Source organism: Oreochromis niloticus, linkage group LG6 (assembly GCF_001858045.2).
Source record: "Oreochromis niloticus isolate F11D_XX linkage group LG6, O_niloticus_UMD_NMBU, whole genome shotgun sequence".
NCBI lineage: Eukaryota > Metazoa > Chordata > Actinopteri > Cichliformes > Cichlidae > Oreochromis > Oreochromis niloticus.
The window spans coordinates 17,943,638-17,960,274 of NC_031971.2; the positions used below are offsets into that span (position 1 = coordinate 17,943,638).

The following is a 16,637-nucleotide window of genomic DNA, read 5'->3' on the forward strand; positions in this document are numbered from 1 at the left end:
TCTGTGAGGTTTACGCCTCAGTAACCCTCTGACTGACGCTGCTGTCAGTGCCGTTGACCACGTGGTATGAGGTGCTCAGCTGACTGCCGGGGGAGGAAGAGGAAAGAAGATGGAAGGGAACAGAGACGAAGCAGAAAAATGTATAAATATAGCAACAAAAGCTCTCGAAGCCGGTGATAAGGAGAAAGCGTTAAAGTTTCTCAACAAAGCAGAGAAGCTGTATCCGACTAAGAAAGCCAAAGGTAAGGCTGTTTGTGGCTGACTTGTACGTTTAGCTAACCAAGCGAAGGAACAACCTGCTCCTCATCCGCTGATATTGTATAAGTGTTAGCATGTAGCTAACATCTGGTTACATCGGTTCGTCACAGGCCATCTGTTGAATAGTATGTAACAGTGTCAAACGTTTGTCATATTACTTAACGTTTATCAAAACTGCGCTATGGTTTATACACAGCAAAATTAGCAACACACATTTGAATTAGCCAAGATGTGGCCTGACAGCTAACCTAGCTTGCGCTTTTCTTTGGGCTTATCAGTAAAAAATGGAGTTTATAGTTGTATGGTCACATTAAGTTAATAACTAACTATTATCCCGTCGTGTTTTTTTTTTAATAACGCCTTCTAACTGATGAAAGGTCTTAGCTAAATGACGAAACGTCAATTCACTAACAAGCCATTCATTCAATTTGACCCAGGCTAGTTATCGCTACTAGTGACGTCTTATCTCAGTAGTAAGCTGGTGTTCGTTTATTTGTTAAGCTGTTATTTCACTTTCACTTCATTTCGGCACACATTTTTAAAGTATCTGGGGATTTGGGGGCAAGAGCGAAGCTGGAAATGTAGGACGATGTGTCCATGCTGTCCAGGCCACACAGCCACCCGGTCAATCCTTTAATTGAATGATTGACCAGGGAAAGGCTTGAAGTGAAGGCTAATCTAGGACACACGACCGCCTGTGAGATGACAGTAAACCAGTAATAAGGATGAGATTGAGAGCGCTTTGGATTATAGTTTAGAAAAAGTCTTAATTATATAGCATTGTGAGGGATTACATAACAACATAGAGGAACTGATAATTAGTAACTCCTCCGCTTTTAAACTGTAACTCGTTGGTTGAAATGTGTCCAGCTGTCTGCATATTTATGTGCCTACACTGTCAGCATTAGCTGTGTGTGTGTGTGTGTGTGTGTGTGTTAACCACTGCACTATTCAAGATGCCCACACGAAGCTTTGATAACTTGCTGCCTTTTATTTGTTAGCCATGTAGTCTAACATTTAAAATCCCCACTACTGGCACAATTCCACGAGGCGACATCCAGCATAAAAATAAAGACTAAAAATGGATAAGGGAGGAGCTGAAAGTTTCTTATCTTTGGATGTTTGAAACAACCTCTGAAAACGGATAACATCGGCTTTTGGGAATTAAAAAAAATCTAATTTTGTGACAAAGCAACACATTAGAAAAGAAATAAATTACAACTTTAAAACGGTAATGAAAGTAATTGGTTGGTGTACAAGATGTGCACTAAAAAGGAAGAACATTACAAAGTTGTGTAGCTAACAGTTTATGCGCATTATAAAATGGCATAATGAAGTCAAATATGAAGTTTTAAACTGTGCAGCTAAAGAATAAAAGCCATACTGTTTAGGAAAATGTGGATTTTGTGTTTGAGGATGAGTCGACAGAGTCTGGAACTCAAGTCCCTGGCTGTTATCTTGCTCACGCACTGATATAATTACTGATAAAGATTAAAAATTGCTGGCTGAAGTAATCCTGAGTATGCGAGGAATTTCTATTAAAAAGGCTGACTTGGAGGGGAGGGGTTATTATTGCGCTGGTGAAATGTTTTTGCATTCATAGTGAAGGCCTGACGGAGCTGCATGGAGAGGGTTTACAGTCTCATGAGCACCGCAAATGTAGTTTGTAGATGGGTTTAACCTTAATGTGGTAAAGTAATGTGTCAGGTCCCCTGATATTGCTACTGCAGCTTTGCTTGTGGCTGTTTAGCATGAGCTAATCTCATGGGGGTTATGGCTACAACTCTCTGTAGTGCATTTATTCACATTAAAGAGAATATTGCTTTTAAAAATGCATATAAATGTAGTATTATTAATATTCAGCCACACCACTGTAGGTAGATTAAGTTTTGGCTAATGTAAATTTATATTTGTGAATTTCCAGAGCTGCAAAATATAAGCACATTACTAAAGCACAAATTGGCTCAACAGAAGATTACACTAAAGAATCCACTGTTTTCATCATATTTGGTAGCCGAGAGGGCTGTGGGAATTTGGGGAATGTTGCACCATATAGAGGACTTACATTTCCTGAGGGATGTTAATGAATAATGCATTGATAAACAATTGAAAACTTTTATGCTGGTGCAGAGGCAGAGATAATTGGTGTGCTGTATTGCTGTGTTACTTTGTTTGCACGTCTTTGCACTTCACTCACCAGGTCTGGTGTTCATGTCTTGTTGAGGATTATGCATGATTTGCAAAAACATAACATGCATTTAAAAAAAATCTGATTTACATGAATTGATAGCGCTGAGAAGCAGCATTAAAAGTCTTTAATTCATATTTTATCTTTGCTTTATCTCAACTTTGGGAAGTTTGTTAAAAGTGTGGGAACGTAATACACCAGAAAGCATTTCTGTCTTTTAACCTGTCTTTATTCCCTCTTCTTTTAGCTTTGTTGGATGCTTTAATGAGGAATGGGAGCTCAGCAGGTAATGGCGCATATCGCAGGAGACCAGCGGAAAACTCAGAAACCAATGGTACTCAGTCAGAACGAGAGAACCCAGAATCTGGAGCAGGCGACCCGCCTAAAAGCTTCACCAAAGAGCAGGTTGACGGCGTGCAAAGGTGAGACTCGCTGTGCTTTGTTTTCCACTAAAATCTGTCCCACTTCACTCGGCTATTTTTGTGCTCTTCAGCTTTGCTGCAGTTGGCTTTGTGACAGCACCAGTGTTTCTTGGTTAAACAGAGGAGGACAGATAGGACACTATAGTCTCAACAGTGTTGTGCACACATGGCTACTGCTATGGGAACTTCTTCACCTTGATTGGTTTCCCATTGGAATAGGCAGGTATTTAGCAGATACTAGGTAACTTTACAAGCTGTAATTTTAGAACATTAGATCTAAACAAAGAGAAAGACAAGCAGATATTTTATCCACAGCACATTTACCCATATCCTCAAAAGATGTTTATGGCAACTCAAGTTTATTTGCAGGATAAACATGCTGCTCGTATTCCACTTAAACTTAGCCACTCTCTCCCTTGTGCTTTTCTGTTAAATCCATTGGGAGGCTTCTGTGAGTTAAATATTGCATCATAGTTTCTAGGAAAAAGAAACAAGGGTTGTACACTTAGTGTATATTAAAAGTGTCTTTTTTTGGGACCTCATCCGTAGTTCCACTCCAGTCACTGTTTTGTGAGCTTGGTAATACCCCTGAATTCTAACATTATTAGTAAGGTGTGAGAATTTCATCATATACTTTATTAAAATCCAGTTAAACACAACTGATTATTTTATTTCACTCTTATTTACTTTTACTCTTTCCTGTATGTCTAAAACTGGTTCTTACGTAGTGCTTTTCTACTCTGAGCAGTCAAAGCGCTTTATACCACTTGTCTTGGTCACCCATTCACACAAGGACTTTTTTTCCTATGCTTTTTCTACATAAGTGTAGATAAATTTTCTATGTAACATTCTCACTCATTCATACTCTGATGAATGCATTGGAGACTTGCCCAGTATTTGGCGAGCAGACTGGGATTGAACCATTACATTTTAAATAAAGTAACTTTCCAAATAATTGTGCATAAAATTGAATTTTAGTGTCAAGCACAATTTTTGTGTTATTACGTAAATTAAAACAAGAAAATGTGAATAAAAGCATTTTTATGTTCTCATTTTGCCTGTCAGCACATATCTGCAAAAAGTAGACCCAGACCGATATATATGTGGGCTGATATTATCAGCCGATATTAGATATTTGCTATTGTATGGGCATTTCAAAACAGCAAATACATGAAAATAAAAATGAGCAGTCCTCTTAGTCATATTCTGAGTGATCACATTACATAGTTTGTCACCCAGAGCAGCGGTCCCCAACCCCCGGGCCTCAGACCGGTACCGGTCCGTGAGTCGTTTGGTACCGGGCCGCGAGAGTTGAGGCTCAGGTGTGAAATGTATGGGTTTTCAGGGTTTTTATCGGTTTTCAGCGTTATTTTGTGATCGTTTTTATCGTTAATTCGGTTTTCCTGGGTCTTTTCATGTGTGTTATGAATAAATCTTCTTTTTTTCGGTACCGGTACTAGTTTTATTTTGTTGTATTTATCCGCAACACCTTAAAGGCCGGTCCGTGAAAATATTGTCGGGCATAAACCGGTTCGTGGTGCAAAAAAGGTTGGGGACCGCTGACCCAGAGGACACTCTGCAACTTCCCTGCTGGCAACACGTGTTTGTTTTCACAAACGGAACAGCCAGCTGATGTGTCAGTAACAGGCAGACTGTAACTGGATAAGGGACACATAACAAATGTTAGGGAAATCATTTCATGTTTCATGCGTTTGAAAGAAAAAAAACTGTATTGTCTGATGTATCGCAATTTTTGCTTTTTAAATGGCCAAATATCAGCACCGGTATTGGTCTCAAACATCCTACATCAGTTGGGCCCAATTTTCTCCTTGCCAGTCTTTATAAGTTTTAGTTCACTTAACATTTGTTTGTTTAGTTTATTCACCTGAATTTGAGAAGTTCATTGAATCAAGTCGTGATCCAACTAATTAAAAAGAAAAGGCTTTCCACTTCACAAAATTGTTTTGCCACAATTGAGCAGTCCTGGTATTACCACCCCACCCCACTCCTTCAAGTTTAGGCATTCTGGAAACGTAAATTTCTATGTAACAAAAATTCAGTTGCTCAGACAATTTTAGATGAATTTTATCATCACACCTGCAGTTAAAAAGTCACAAAAAACATTTAGCCACAAACATACATTTGAATGACTTGGTTTACCTGATGTGTGGCAGCTTGGCTGCTGACATACATAACGGACTCAGAAAATAACAGATGAGCTCAAAGTTGTGTATTTCTCTGCCTGTGCTGCAACATGTAAAGGAGCACCACCTCTGCTCCTGGCACAGAAATGTTTTCTGAATATGGAACTCAAAAATGCATCATTTCAAAACTGAGAACAGTTTAGCTCTTCAATATGGTCATCTTTGATTATTTAGCCAGGTTTTGGTACCCACAGTTACACATGCAAAGTATAAAAGATGGATTCCTCATCTTGTACTGTATGCTTATGAAAAGCTTTGAATGTTGAGATATTTACAGTGTAAATGATGAATTCTCACCAGGCCCTTATAAATCATGTGTGCAGAAACCACAAAGGCTGGAAACATCACTGCTGTGACATCAAAAGGCTAATAGTGCTCTCAGCTGTTCAGTTGTGGTTAAATATCACACATCTGATCGATTGGGGCCAGGGCCATTAATATTTTAGTGACAAAATATTCTTGCTTCATCCAGAAGGTGACAGGAAAAGACACCGTGTGAATCTGAAAGCTTTTTTTTCCATTCACACATTCTGTTTCTGTCTTTCAGAATAAAGCGGTGTAAGGACTACTACGAAGTGCTTGGTGTCAACAAAGAAGCCAGTGATGATGAGCTTAAAAAAGCCTACAGGAAACTAGCGCTCAAATTTCATCCAGACAAAAACCATGCACCTGGAGCAACAGAGGCCTTTAAAAGTAACTTTGTTATATTTTGCTTTGAAATGTGACTTTGAAAGTGTGATGGAGACTGTTTGTTGTGTAGAGCTGACCTCTGGTTCAAAGGAATTACTTGCTTGCTCTGAGTTTTGTAGCCTCGCTGCTTTTGCCTACTGAATTTCCTGCAGATTTCCTAAAAAGTCTACAAAACCATAGTTCAACTAGTGGGCATAAGCAGGGAGATTAAAACATTGAGGTGATATTTAAAAATGATGCAAATTCAGTGTCAAAGCGGGTAGCCTAAGCTCTTCAGTGTTGAGGCACTCTAATATACTCTACAATAATTTTTTTTGCCTTTATCAACAATATAAAGTGCCTTGAGGCGACTGCTTCTGTGATTTGGTGCTATATTTAAAAAAATGAATTGAATAAATCTAACATTTTTGGAGGAAGAAAAGGAAAAGAAGAGATTTTCTAACTCTATTCTACTAACTCTGCTCTCTTTTCTAGAGATTGGCAATGCATATGGAGTACTCAGCAACGCAGACAAACGACGGCAGTATGACCTGACAGGAGGAGAGGAGCCGAGCAGCCCAAGTCACTCGCGTGGCGCAGGCTTTGACTTCCAAAGGGGCTTCGAGGCTGACATCACTCCTGAGGACCTCTTCAACATGTTCTTCGGAGGCGGCTTCCCATCCTGTAAGTGTGCACATCAGCACATAAGGACACAAATGCAGAAAGAATTACTTGTTCTAAAAAAATGTTGTTGTTTTTTTTTTTTTAATATATTTTTTAATTGGTATGGATTTCTGGTAAGGGAGATATGAGAAATGTGATTATGTGACATAATTGCATAAAATGTTCAAAATATTAAAAATCTGACTGGTTGTTTGGGTACCTGGTGACATAGGTCATACCCTTGTGTCTGACCTCAGCTGTGATATTTTAATATTCTGCAGCCAATGCACACACTTTCACCAACGGCAGGACAAGCTACAGCCATCAAACGGATTACAGGCAAGAGAGGACAGAAGAACGAGGAGATGTACGTAGACTGCTCACAATTTCTGTCTTAAATTTTTAGATTTTTTTTTTTTTTGAACACTTTTCTGTTATCACAATTTTTGTTGATACTTGATGGCTTTATAAGCTCTGTACTAATTTTGACATACTCCGTTTGCCTCTAGGGTGGTTTTTCAATGTTTATTCAGCTGATGCCCATCGTGGTCCTGATCTTGGTGTCATTGCTGAGCCAGATGATGGTGTCTCCTCCACCCTACAGTCTCTATTCTAGACCGTACGTGCACACACTCTGTCGTTACTGACACCTTTATACCTGATAAGGTGTAATTTCATGCATTACTTGGCAAATTTAGCACAAAAAGTGGTCTTGTAAGACATGTTCTGTGCTCATCTGAGCTTTTTGTAGGCTTTCTTGAAAATTTAGTTCAACTGTGCCATTGGCAAATTGCACGCACAGTATTGTCTTCTTAGAGTTTGAAACAAAATATGTCATCATATGTGGAAATTGCTGCCATTGTTAAGGATTTTTTTTTACCTAAGCTTGTGCCTCCCATCTCCTCCAGGTCAACGGGTCAGACCATAAAGAGACAAACAGAAAACCTGCATGTTGACTACTATGTCACCAGAGATTTCAAGTCAGAGTTTAAGGGCTCAGCACTGCAGCAAATTGAGAAAAATGTAGAGGAGGACTATGTATCAAATGTCAGAAATAATTGTTGGAAGGAGAGACAGACGAGTAAGTAACCACAGTTATAAATTCACCCTCAGAATAGTTTGTGCTCTTGAAAAAATGTGACACAGTTTCTTCCCCTGTCTCATCCAGAAACAGACCTGCTTTACGCCGCTAAGGTATACCGGGACGAGCGAATGCGCAAGAAGGCAGAACTCATGACCATGGATAACTGCAGGGAGCTGGACAGACTAAATAACCTCTTCAGAGGTGGATGAAATGGATGCTTTTAGGTCTTGTAAATCTATATGAATAGAGATGTATGTTCATTTTTTTTAATGAAGAGTCTTCAAACTTTAGGGCACTTGAAGACATAATTTAGCTCTATTGTTGTGCTTTTTTTCCCCCTCCTCCTCTCATCCTCCTAACTTTTCTTCTTCCTCATTCCACATTCCACTCTGGCCCTTGGAATCGCCTTGTTATGTTGTAATCGACCAATCTACACACAATATAGAAAGTCTCAGATGTTTTTCTTTTTTTAAAAAACACAAACGCAAAAAAAACAACTCTTATTTAAGTGTTTTCCTTAAAATGGGAAAGAAAAGGACACTTGATTGTAAAAGGCATGTGCGCTTTGAGTAGTGACAACCTGAGAGGCATTCTGCACAAGCAAATTAGTGTTGTAAGACCAACAAGCTGCTTCTGGCATCATCTGCTTGTCATAAACATCAAATGAGAAACAATAAGTTCACCTGGAGGTGTTGTCCCCACACACAATTCAGTTTCTTCAACAATCACATTTAAGAAAAAAAAGAGAGCGAATGCTTGTCTTTGCTCCTTACTCACCTCCACCTGTGGATGAAGATCACTGGATCATGAAGAGTTATCACTGACTTTGCTACTAGAGAACATTTTATATTGTCCAGTCTAAAATGTGACTTTGGTTGGAACTAAAGATGAACGGACAGTGAAACTGTTACTCATAACTGGTTGTACATTTTCATTTTTGAATGTTTAAAGTTTATGCAGTTATTTAAGTAACTATAGAAGGAAAAGGATTTTTCTTCAGTGCTCGCCTGATCATTTAAATAAAATCAAATTATTAACATATCCTGAATGAAACTGTCTTTCAATTATGTTGAAGCGTAAGTTGGTTTAAATTGCACAAAACCTTCCTCTCATATATCAAGTGGTCTGTAGTTTTAATGGATCTATTTCTTTCCTCACATAATTTTCACATAACCTAATACAGTGTTTGTAAATTGGGATTTCAGTGGTGGTTAATGTTAAGTTTCTACATATGTATTTTACAACTGACAGTAAGCTTAACCAGTCAGGCGTTTGATCGGTACTTCAGATTTGCACGGGGCCAGTTCTGTGAAAGATGTAGACTAGCTACAATCTGGTTGGACCCAATATTTACACACTGTCAGCAACAGGTTATCGGATAGGCTGTGGTAGTTGAACTGTGGTGTTAGGTTGGCACTAAGGGAGTGCAAAGAAAATATAGTAATAATATATGCTTTTGTGGTGTTTACATTAAATTCTTGACCCTACCATCCAAATGCTGCTGCAGAAATTTGGATTCATCAGACCAGGCAATATTTTTTCCAATTTTGGTGAGCCTGTGAAAATTGTTGGCACAGTTTCATGTGCTTATGTGACAGGAATGGCACCTGCTGCTGTAGGCTATCTGCATGAAAGTTTGAGGTGTTGTGCAGACCATGCTGAGCTCTTGTATACTTTGCACATATTATGTAAAAGATTTTTTTAAAATTAATTATATTAAGCCCGTGAGTGCATTTTATTTTACTTTATTTTAGAAGTATGTGTAATAGCAGATAATAACACCAGGTCTTCTAAAGATAAATGACAAGTTTCTACCAGTAGTTGGTACTCCAGTCTTGGAGATGTAAGGCGAAGGTAAGTTACGAAACATCGTTAAAAATAATTATTTTAACATTTTTGTAACATTTAAATGACATAAATTCGAACGTTGGTCCTGGGCTGAAGTAGAGATGCGATACAGACACAGCGCACTTTTTCTTTATTGTAACGTCACCCTAATTTGTTTACCAACGGTCACGTGACACCAAACCCGGAAACGACATCATAGCTCATGCCACCTATGTGTTTTCGGCATGAAAACAAGCTAGTGTGACAGTTAAAATGCTATCAAGACAACGTGTTTAGGAATAAATCAAAACCAATGTGCAAGAAAACGCTGTTTTTTGGCCCTGACGATAAGTAGACCATGAAGTACCCCAGCTACATCTGTGTCTTTCTGTTGGGTTTCTGCTGTTGCCGATATTTTTCACAAGTGTCTGCTAGCAACCACGAGCCAGAAACTCCAGACTGGAGGATGACTCTAAAAACCATTCGCAACGGGATCCACAAGATTGACACGTACTTGAATGCAGCACTGGACTTGTTTGGTGGCGATGACGGACTATGTCATTACAGATGTAGTGATGGTAAGCTAGGTCTTTACTCCAGCTTTCAAGCTCTTTCTCCAAGTTAAGAATGGGTTTATTAAAGTAATTATTTACCCATGACATCCAGAGTGTGTAATTTAGGAATGTCCCTGTTATTAGTCAGGCTTGTAAATTAATTATTTGTGCCACAACTTTCTCTTAGATCAGCTTGAAAAGGGTTTGCGTTAATTTAATAGTTGGCGCGACCGTCTTCAGTCCTGTGTAGAAGTCTCAAACAACCCTCATCTCTTCATACTTTCTTATGAAAAGAATGAGAAATGAATGCCAAAATGAATGAAAAACATTCAAAGCTCTTTTGTGGATGTTGGCCTTTCCTTCTATTCTCTGTGAAGATGATCCCACACTGCTTCAATAATGTTGACGTCCGGGATCTGGGGAGGCCAATCCATGACTGTTTCTCATACACTGTGTTTTTCTAGCCAGGTATGCTTTTGCTAAATTGGCACTGCATTGCCAATCAGATCCTTTTCAGATTATAATGCATGGTGGAACAAAAATGTGATGGCACTTTCCTGCATATTTCCATCACTTTTGAAAAGATACCCAACACCACATCCTCAAAGAGCTTCCACTTTGTTGTACAGATGGTTGTAGACACTCCCTGTTGTATCTCTTTCCTGACCACCTCTGTATGTATTGACACCCACATCATTTAAACTTGGATTTTCCACTCCACGAGACCTGTTACCACTGATTTTCAGTGCAGGTCTTGTGTACTATACAGATTTTTCTCCCTGTTTCCCATAATTAAGAATGGCTTATTGACAGGCATTATTCAGCTGAGACAATTTCTGATGAGGCTTCAGCAAACAATAGATGATCAGCTGATGCAAGATGCCTCTCTCAGCTCCTGTGTTAGTCTGCTTAGTTGCTTTAAAAACAGCAAAAACTTTTCAGATACTGTACATCTGCCTGCCATTAATTCTTCTGTCCTGCGCTTGTTGAGTATCCCCAGTTTTTTTTTTTAAGGATTCCCTGAACACCATACTGGTTTTCAGCTCTTTGGGATTGGGATTGGGATGGGACCTCTTTGGGATTCAACTTATGGATGTAAAAATACAATCATGTGCCTGTCAACCTGTTATATTTGGCATTTTCACAGATTCAGTTAAAGTAATGGGAACAGTAGCCTGTTGTATTTTTGCAACAAAGAGACTAAAAATACAGTTTCATTTATTGGTTCTTAGCTAAGTCGTCAAGTTTTTTTTGCTCTTTCTTTGAGTTAAGACCCTTTTTTGCGTAAATGGTGAAAATGGCCAGGTCCAAGGCCTGGACCCCAGATGAATGAAAAAGCAGAAAGCCTGGAGAACTATTGCTTGAGACCACTTTAAAAATGACAAGAAAGTCTGGGTTATTGAAATTAAAATATAAAGAAATGAGGGGTGTTTCAAGACAGTACTATCTGTGGCACCGCTAGCCTTTATAATTATCTGTAAACATGTAATCTCTGACCTGACTGCAAGATAACAGATAGTTGAAGAGTAAGAAATCTAATCAACTTTGCTCCTGTCTCAAAGGGTACAAGCCAGTGCCTCGTCCCGGGTACAAAAATCCACCACCCAACGGATGTGGTTCCCCCCTGTTTGGAATTCAGGTAGTTCAAAGCATGTTGCCAGCATGCTGAAATGGATCATTTTGTATATCATTTGATTTTGTCTTATTTAAATACATTGAGTATACACACACAAGTCCATAGTACAAGCTGCAGTTTGGGTAAAATGTAGCCAAACTGCCTAGGTCAATACTATTGGCAGTGTTAGCTCCAGATACATTTGCTTCAGAAAGTACTCACTTCACTTTTTGCACACTTTAAAGTTCTGTACATTTATTCTTAAATGACGAAAATTGGCATTTTGTTCCCATAATTTGCACTTAATAAATGCTATGTAATAATCCTTGAGATAGAAAAAGTCCACGTGTTTCAAATTTAATCTATATGACACACACACCAGTGTGTAAAAGATATCATAATACACACTGAAATCCAAGGAAGTCTTTGAAAATATTCTAAGTAAAAGTTCCTGGACAGAGAGTTGACCAGAAATCCAAAACTTTCTGACCACAGCAGGTCAGACCAGAATATTGCTGGAGCAGTCTGTAGATGATGAAGGCTATAGAAACAACTTAATTAATTAATAAAGTTAATTGAATTAACTTCAGCAACTAAGCACAGAACTGCAGTACTATAACTTGCAAGCGTGCATATCATTCTGGTAGTGTCCTTCTCTAGTCAAGTCCAAAACGTGTGTATAACCAACAGCTGCTGAGTAACTGATATGTGTTCATCCAGTTTGATGTTGGCATCCCGTCCATGACCAAATGTTGTAACCAACATGACCGCTGCTATGACACCTGTGGCCGGGAGAAACACGACTGTGATGAGGAGTTCCAGGTCTGTCTGGAGAAAATCTGCAGGAATGTGCAGAGGACTCTGGGATTGGCCCAAAGTGTCCAAGGTAAGAGAGCAGTGGTTTAGGAAGTAAGTTTAAGAGGTTGTGCAAAAAGGCAAACAGACTTTTTAGACTAAGTTTGCTTAGGTGCTAAGTTTGGAGGTGTTTATAGAAATGAATAGAACCTCAAGACTCAAGTAAAAAAACAAACATATCAAAGCATATTATACAGTAGTTTTGCACGTCATACAATACAAATCTGTTACAACTACAACATACATATTTGCTCTCTAAATCACTTGCCTGTGTTATAATTTCTTATAGCCTTGTAAGATTGTAAGATTGCTATGTTAGTGAAATAGTGAGGTTACTTTAGAGAAGCTGAGAGTCGCCCACAGCCTGTTATACAAGTGATCAAACACATCTTAAACAGGGGGAAGTGCATTGCTTCCATCCGTTTAGATTAGCCAATTAGCTGCATCGCAGTAAAGAGATTAATTCCATTTAGCTGCTTTGCACTTTAGGCACACAAGTGCAAGCTGACTCACTGTCATACCGTTACACTTTATTTAAACAGAGGCATGGTATTAGTAACTCAGCTTTTACAATCCTGAGTTCCTTTCATGCCTTTTTCCTGCTTTTTCACCATTTTATTCCAGGAAGTAATAAAACACATGCTATAATACTGCGCAGGAATAATGAATATTCCGAATGACTTGGAGCAGTCATTTTAGTATAAATAAAGTTTTAGCAATATGCATACTATAACTGTAGCGGAAAGGTGTAAATGGAGAAAAACCTCTGAGACCCGGCTGTTGTTAATGGTGCAAAAGGCACTGTTCAGTCATCCTTCTATTATTGATAAACTGAAGAAATTAAGAGTTTTGTAAGAGGAGTGATCTAAAAATCGTTTTTGCTGGTGTGCAAATCTCATTAGCAACTACAATGTGGTCACTAAAGACATCTAATAAGACAGCCTGTATGTTTTTAATTTTGTCAGACTGTGTTTGTCTATATTTAGGACTAGGGGAAAGACTTTAGTCAGCGATCAGTTCTATAATCCTGGATATTCTCAGCAGTTTGGATGCCTACGCTGCTGTGTCTGTGAATACAAAAGTTATTCATGGAGTTCTACAAGGTTCTGTATTGGGACTGATTCTGTTTACATTATGCGCGCTTCCCTTAGGCAGCGTTATTAGGAAACAGTTTCAGTGCTATGCAGACGACACTCACCTTTATTTATAAATGAAGCCAGAGGATAAAATTCAATTAGTTAAACTACAGGATGTCCTGTAGTGTTTTTCTTATAAATTAAGACAAAACTGAGGTTATTATATTTGGCCCTAAATTCATAAATCATATTATCCTAACAAAGCACTTCACTCTCAGACTGCAGGCTTACTTTTTTCCTAGAGTTTCTACAAGTTGAATGAGAGGCACAGCTCCCAGTTTGAATTTGGAACTCAGACACTTTCTCTAGTTTTGAGATTAGATTGAAAGATTTTCTTTTTGATAAAGTCTATAGTAAATGCTGGGTCAGGTGACCCTGAACCATCCTGTCAGGATCCCTTGCTGCTAAATCGGTCAGGCTGCTGCAGGACGTAATGTGATACACTGTGAGCACTTCTTCTCTACTCACCTCCTTTTAACCCCACAGGTTTATATGCCACCGCAGCATGTCATTACATTTTTGCCTTCTCTCTTCCTGTTTCTTCCTCTTTTCTTTCCACTCTCCTCTCACAAACAACCAGTCATTGCAGATGGCTGCAACTCACTATTTCTTTCTGTTAAAAGGGAGTTTTTTTACTCCCCACCATCATAAAGTGTTTGCTGTACAGTCTTTACCTCACAGTTTAAAGCACTTTGAGGCAACTGTTACGCTTTGGTGCAATATAAATAAGCTTGAATTGATGTGAGCTGATTTTTCTGTTCATATTATTTCTTGTGTTGTCTTTTTTCTTTACAGCATGTGAGTCAGCAGTGACTTTGCTTTTCGATGCTGTTATGCACTTGGGATGTAAGCCGTACCTGGACAGTCAGCGAGCGTCGTGTGTGTGCCAGTATGAAGTAAAGAATGAGCTGTGACGCCACCACAGCCACGAAACTGTCAGGCTTTCAGAAAGTCAGCACTAACAGAAGGATGCTAGCAATAAACTTTCTGTCTTTCGTAGATGTTCTCAGGGATAGAGCTACTGGGTTTGCACTAATCTGTGTCTGTTGCCTCCTTTTTTAGATGGAGAGTGGACAATTAATATCTTTCCTATGTCATTGATTATTTATATATATTGTTCAGGGTTTCTGTGGTTTGCCTTTAAACCAGCAGTTTATTTTATATTTCTGTGAAGTCTGCATAACTTCCTCAGAAGTTTACATTAAAAAAAAGACTGTGACCATGTTCAGTGTGAACACTTCTGATTAATCTATTTTAATTCAACAGGGAAAAACTGTTTTTACCCCTCAGCTGTAAAAGGATAATGGGTTTTCTTTTGTCCTGGTTTGTTGTTAAAATTAATGTACGGTTCAGCTTCCGCTGCCTAAAACATGTCATTTGTTGACATAAGTTTTTTTTTATCAGAAATATATTTAGTATATATAAATATTGCTTCCAGTAACAAACCATTATTGGTTACTTTATTTAATTATAATAGATGGAGCTGGGCCGATTTCTTTTCAGTTCATCACAAACTGAGTAACCTGCTAGAGCTTCGTCTAGACTTCCTGAAATCGCTAAATTTTCAAGATGTCATTAGCAAATAGTGAACTGTAAAAGAAAACAGCACAGGACATTTCCCTATTCTGTGACAATAACAAGAACTTGTGATTAAGTTGAAAATGTTTATCTCTACTGTATCTGAAGTGCTGACTGGTGCGGATGTGTCTTGTAGAAACATCTTTTAAATTTGCAATAAAAATAGTTGTGCTTTAACTGTTACGTTGTCATCCATCAATTTTTAAGTAAATTAGTCTTTAAGTGTCTAAGGTGACATGTTTTAATCATATCTATATATATGTTGGATAAGGCCAGTGAATTGACACAGGAGCTGATCCGTCTACTCTTTGCAAAAGCCTCATCAGAAATGGTGTCAGTGGAAGGGTGGCTGTCAAGAAGCCATACTTAATGAAGGGAAACAGAGAAAAGGCTGGGGTTTGACAAATTACATGAGAACTGGACTAAAAATCTGATATAACAGGTCTTAGATGTCATGAATTCAAATGTAAAATCTTTGGTTCATTTTGGTCATCAGTATGTCTGGATGAGGTCAGGAGAGCGATACAAAAGCAAGCGTCTACATTCATCTATAAGACATAGTGAGGCTCTGTCATGGTTTTGGGCTGCATTTCAGTCAGTGGTGTTGGGAGTCTTGATAAAATGAATTATGAATGCAGAAAAGTACCATTATGTTTTGATCTACCATGTAATACTGGAAAGTGTCTTATTGGCAATAGCTATATTTCTCAGCATGACAATGATCCCAAAAAGAGTCCCAGAAGTCCCAGTTCAATAAAAGCATACCTGCATAGAAAAACACACAGTGGAAGACTATCAATCATGGATTGGCCTCCCCAGAGCCCGGACCTCAACATTGTTGAAGCAGTGTGGGATCATCTTGACATAGATTAGAACAAATGGTAACCAAGATTCAAAGAAGAGCTTTAAATGTCCTTCAAGAAGCCTGGAGAACTATTCCTGAAGAAGGTTTTATGGCAAAGATCAACCCAAATGAGCTTTAATTTGCACCATACCTAAATAATTGACTAAAAAATTCAGTCATCAGACTTGGAGGTTGTCAAGCCTGTGAGTGATGAGAGTGCATTTTATTATTTTATTTCATATAAGCATGCAGGATGTCAAACCACACTCCTGGACCAAAACCATGGAGGACATTTATGTCATAATAGAATAATAGAAAATATTAACACAAAAAATACATATTTTCCATGTTCTTGTTTTATTCAATTTCTCAAATCTGTCTTCGTTAAATGTGGTTTGTTTGTGTATAGGATACATTTTCTAGATGCTCTCTCTCTAGAGATTCACCTTCATGGTGTTCTTGGGTTCATGGGGTGGTTCGGGACATTCTGCATCAGACATCCTACCCAGGTGACCCAGCTGAGGTTGATCAAGCCCTGACTTGTGCCCCAGCACAAACCACCCACAGGTCAGCCCTTTTAATCAAAACCCAGCTTCACTCATGGTTTTTATGGCCATCTTCTTTGCCTCTCCTGTAATAAAAAAACCTGATACAAAATAGCCAGCCTTTTTGAGCTGAGCTGACAGAGGGCCCTTTCAGTCTCTTCTCAATGGGCTCTTGGTACATTGCATGTTTTGGCT

At 38.6% G+C, this 16,637-nt stretch overlaps 2 protein-coding genes across 2 annotated transcripts; both read left to right on the plus strand.

Annotated features, from left to right (window-relative positions):
• Window positions 1-83: 83 nt before the first annotated feature.
• dnajb14 (DnaJ heat shock protein family (Hsp40) member B14) lies at window positions 84-8,529 on the plus strand. The gene is made up of 8 exons (XM_003452219.5): window positions 84-242; window positions 2,694-2,868; window positions 5,620-5,765; window positions 6,237-6,425; window positions 6,686-6,771; window positions 6,914-7,023; window positions 7,313-7,485; window positions 7,573-8,529. Exons 1-8 carry the CDS (start codon window positions 110-112, stop codon window positions 7,695-7,697), a joined length of 1,137 nt encoding a protein of 378 aa, XP_003452267.1. The 5' UTR covers window positions 84-109; the 3' UTR covers window positions 7,698-8,529.
• A 974-nt stretch (window positions 8,530-9,503) lies between these two features.
• Window positions 9,504-15,230, plus strand: pla2g12a (phospholipase A2, group XIIA). Its single transcript, XM_003452220.5, has 4 exons — window positions 9,504-9,893; window positions 11,432-11,508; window positions 12,205-12,370; window positions 14,271-15,230. The coding sequence occupies exons 1-4, from the start codon at window positions 9,674-9,676 to the stop codon at window positions 14,387-14,389; spliced, it is 582 nt and encodes a 193-aa protein (XP_003452268.1). The 5' UTR covers window positions 9,504-9,673; the 3' UTR covers window positions 14,390-15,230.
• Window positions 15,231-16,637: the final 1,407 nt, after the last annotated feature.